The sequence below is a fragment of the Dama dama genome, chromosome 1 (assembly GCF_033118175.1).
Source record: "Dama dama isolate Ldn47 chromosome 1, ASM3311817v1, whole genome shotgun sequence".
Lineage (NCBI taxonomy): Eukaryota > Metazoa > Chordata > Mammalia > Artiodactyla > Cervidae > Dama > Dama dama.
In genome coordinates this window covers 48,829,301-48,831,177 of record NC_083681.1, presented here as the reverse complement: position 1 = coordinate 48,831,177, position 1,877 = coordinate 48,829,301, and the positions used below count along the sequence as shown (strand labels likewise).

The 1,877-nt window shown below is 38.9% G+C and overlaps 1 protein-coding gene across 1 annotated transcript; it reads right to left on the bottom strand.

The window, feature by feature from the left end:
* Positions 1-485: 485 nt before the first annotated feature.
* On the bottom strand, positions 486-1,436 carry LOC133056676 (olfactory receptor 51V1-like). The gene has a single exon (XM_061142311.1). It carries the CDS (start codon positions 1,434-1,436, stop codon positions 486-488), a length of 951 nt encoding a protein of 316 aa, XP_060998294.1.
* Between the last annotated feature and the right edge of the window lie 441 nt (positions 1,437-1,877).

The window sequence follows — 1,877 nt, the reverse complement described above, 5'->3', positions numbered from 1 at the left end:
CATTGGTTTTTGAATTTATTCAAAAAGGTCAAATTCTCTATTATGCTTATTCAGTGACATGGGCATGTGGCTAAACTGGGAAAATTGGGTAGACAATAAACAAGAATGTTGTTTAGAATAGGGAGAATAAGAAAATTTTTGGTCCTTAAGTAATTACTTGGGGAAGTTTAATCAGCAAACTGTACCTTTTTATAATGAATGAATCCCAAACTGGCCATAATGAGATGAATTTCAATAGCTAATCTGCCTCAGACCTTATTAAGATTCTGAAGCTATTATATATGTATTTTCAGATATACAAAAATCATTGACAGCATAACATGTTAATTTCACTGATATGATTGTTTCAAGGAAAAAGCAGAGGAAGGTATTTGTAAAATGGAAAGCCTCATTCAAATGGAAGTCATTAAACATATTTTAATTATTCACTGATTCTTACCCTTTTGAACTCCTTTGCTGAATTTTAAATACATTCACATTTGATATTAAGACTTACATTTTGTCAAGTAAAACAATCTCTGGACTCTTCTTCGTATTTGCTGGGTCTTGATACTATAAATAATGGGGTTCATTAAGGGTGGGAAAAGGATATAGACATTGCCCATGAGAACATGAACCCAGGGTGAGAGGTGTCTGCCAAAACGATGAACCATGGTCAGACCAATGATTGGGATGTAAAAAACTAAAACAGCACAGATGTGAGATACACAGGTCTGCAAAGACTTGATTCTCTCTTCTCGTGATGCAATTGCTAAGACCGCATGCAAGATCATGATATAGGAGATAATGATGAGCACTGCATCCAACAACAGGTTGCTGACCACCAGGGCCAGACCATAGATGCTATTGAAGCGGATGTTTGAACAGGCCATTCGAATTAAGTCTTGGTGCAGGCAGAAAGAGTGAGAAAGGATGTGGGGTTGACAATAATTTAAGAACTTTAGGCGAATAATGACTGGAGGTATGAGCATAGAACTCCTACATAAGATTGCCACCCCAATCTTCATGATTTTGTCATTAGTTAGGATGGAGGAATACCGTAGTGGGTTGCAAATGGCAATGTAGCGGTCAAAAGCCATAGTAAGGAGGACAGAGGACTCCATGAAGGACAGACCGTGGATGAAATAGGACTGGGCAATGCAGGAATCCAGGCTGATCTCTTGAATGACCCCCCATAGGATTCCCAGCACTGTGTGCACAGTGGACAGCCCCACACACAGGTCAGTGAGGGCCAGCATGGCCAGGAAGTAGAACATGGGCTGGTGTAGGCTCGGCTCAGTCCTGATCACGTGGAGCACCATGCAGTTCCCCAGGAAAACCATGGCATAAATGGAGGCGAAAGGGATGGAGAGCCAGAGGTAGTCAACTTCTAAGCCAGGAAAACCAGTGAGAGTAAATCTGGAACTATTGAAATTCAAGATAGAGATAACAGACATTAATAGAGGATTAAAAATATTTCTAGAGAGGTATTAAAAATTAGATCACTTTATGACCCTTTAATTTCTAGTAATGTTTGTCTGCTTTTGAGAAGAAAATATAATACAGTTTCCTTAAGTATCATGAACTCAGCAAAATAGAGACCTGATTTGTTATTCTTTAGGTCAAGAACAAGTTGTCTAAACATAGCTATTCCAGTGCTAGTGACTAAGAATGTCAGAAGACTAGAGGGTTTTATACAGAAACAATAATGTTAATAGGCTCATGGAACTCAGTTGGGGATACACTTCTGGGATCTCTGTTTATTTCAAAAGTTAGATAATATATGACCACAGGAGCATATGCTGCCATGGCTGGCAGCACCACTGGGAAAATGTGAAATGCATGTGTAACTTTTCTCTTGGGTAGAACAACTGATCATTTTACTATCACCAAAGTAT

Excerpts from the sequence above, each read along its gene's own strand:
- LOC133056676 (XM_061142311.1), bottom strand. The coding sequence starts at position 1,436 with ATGTCTGTTATCTCTATCTTGAATTTCAATAGTTCCAGATTTACTCTC.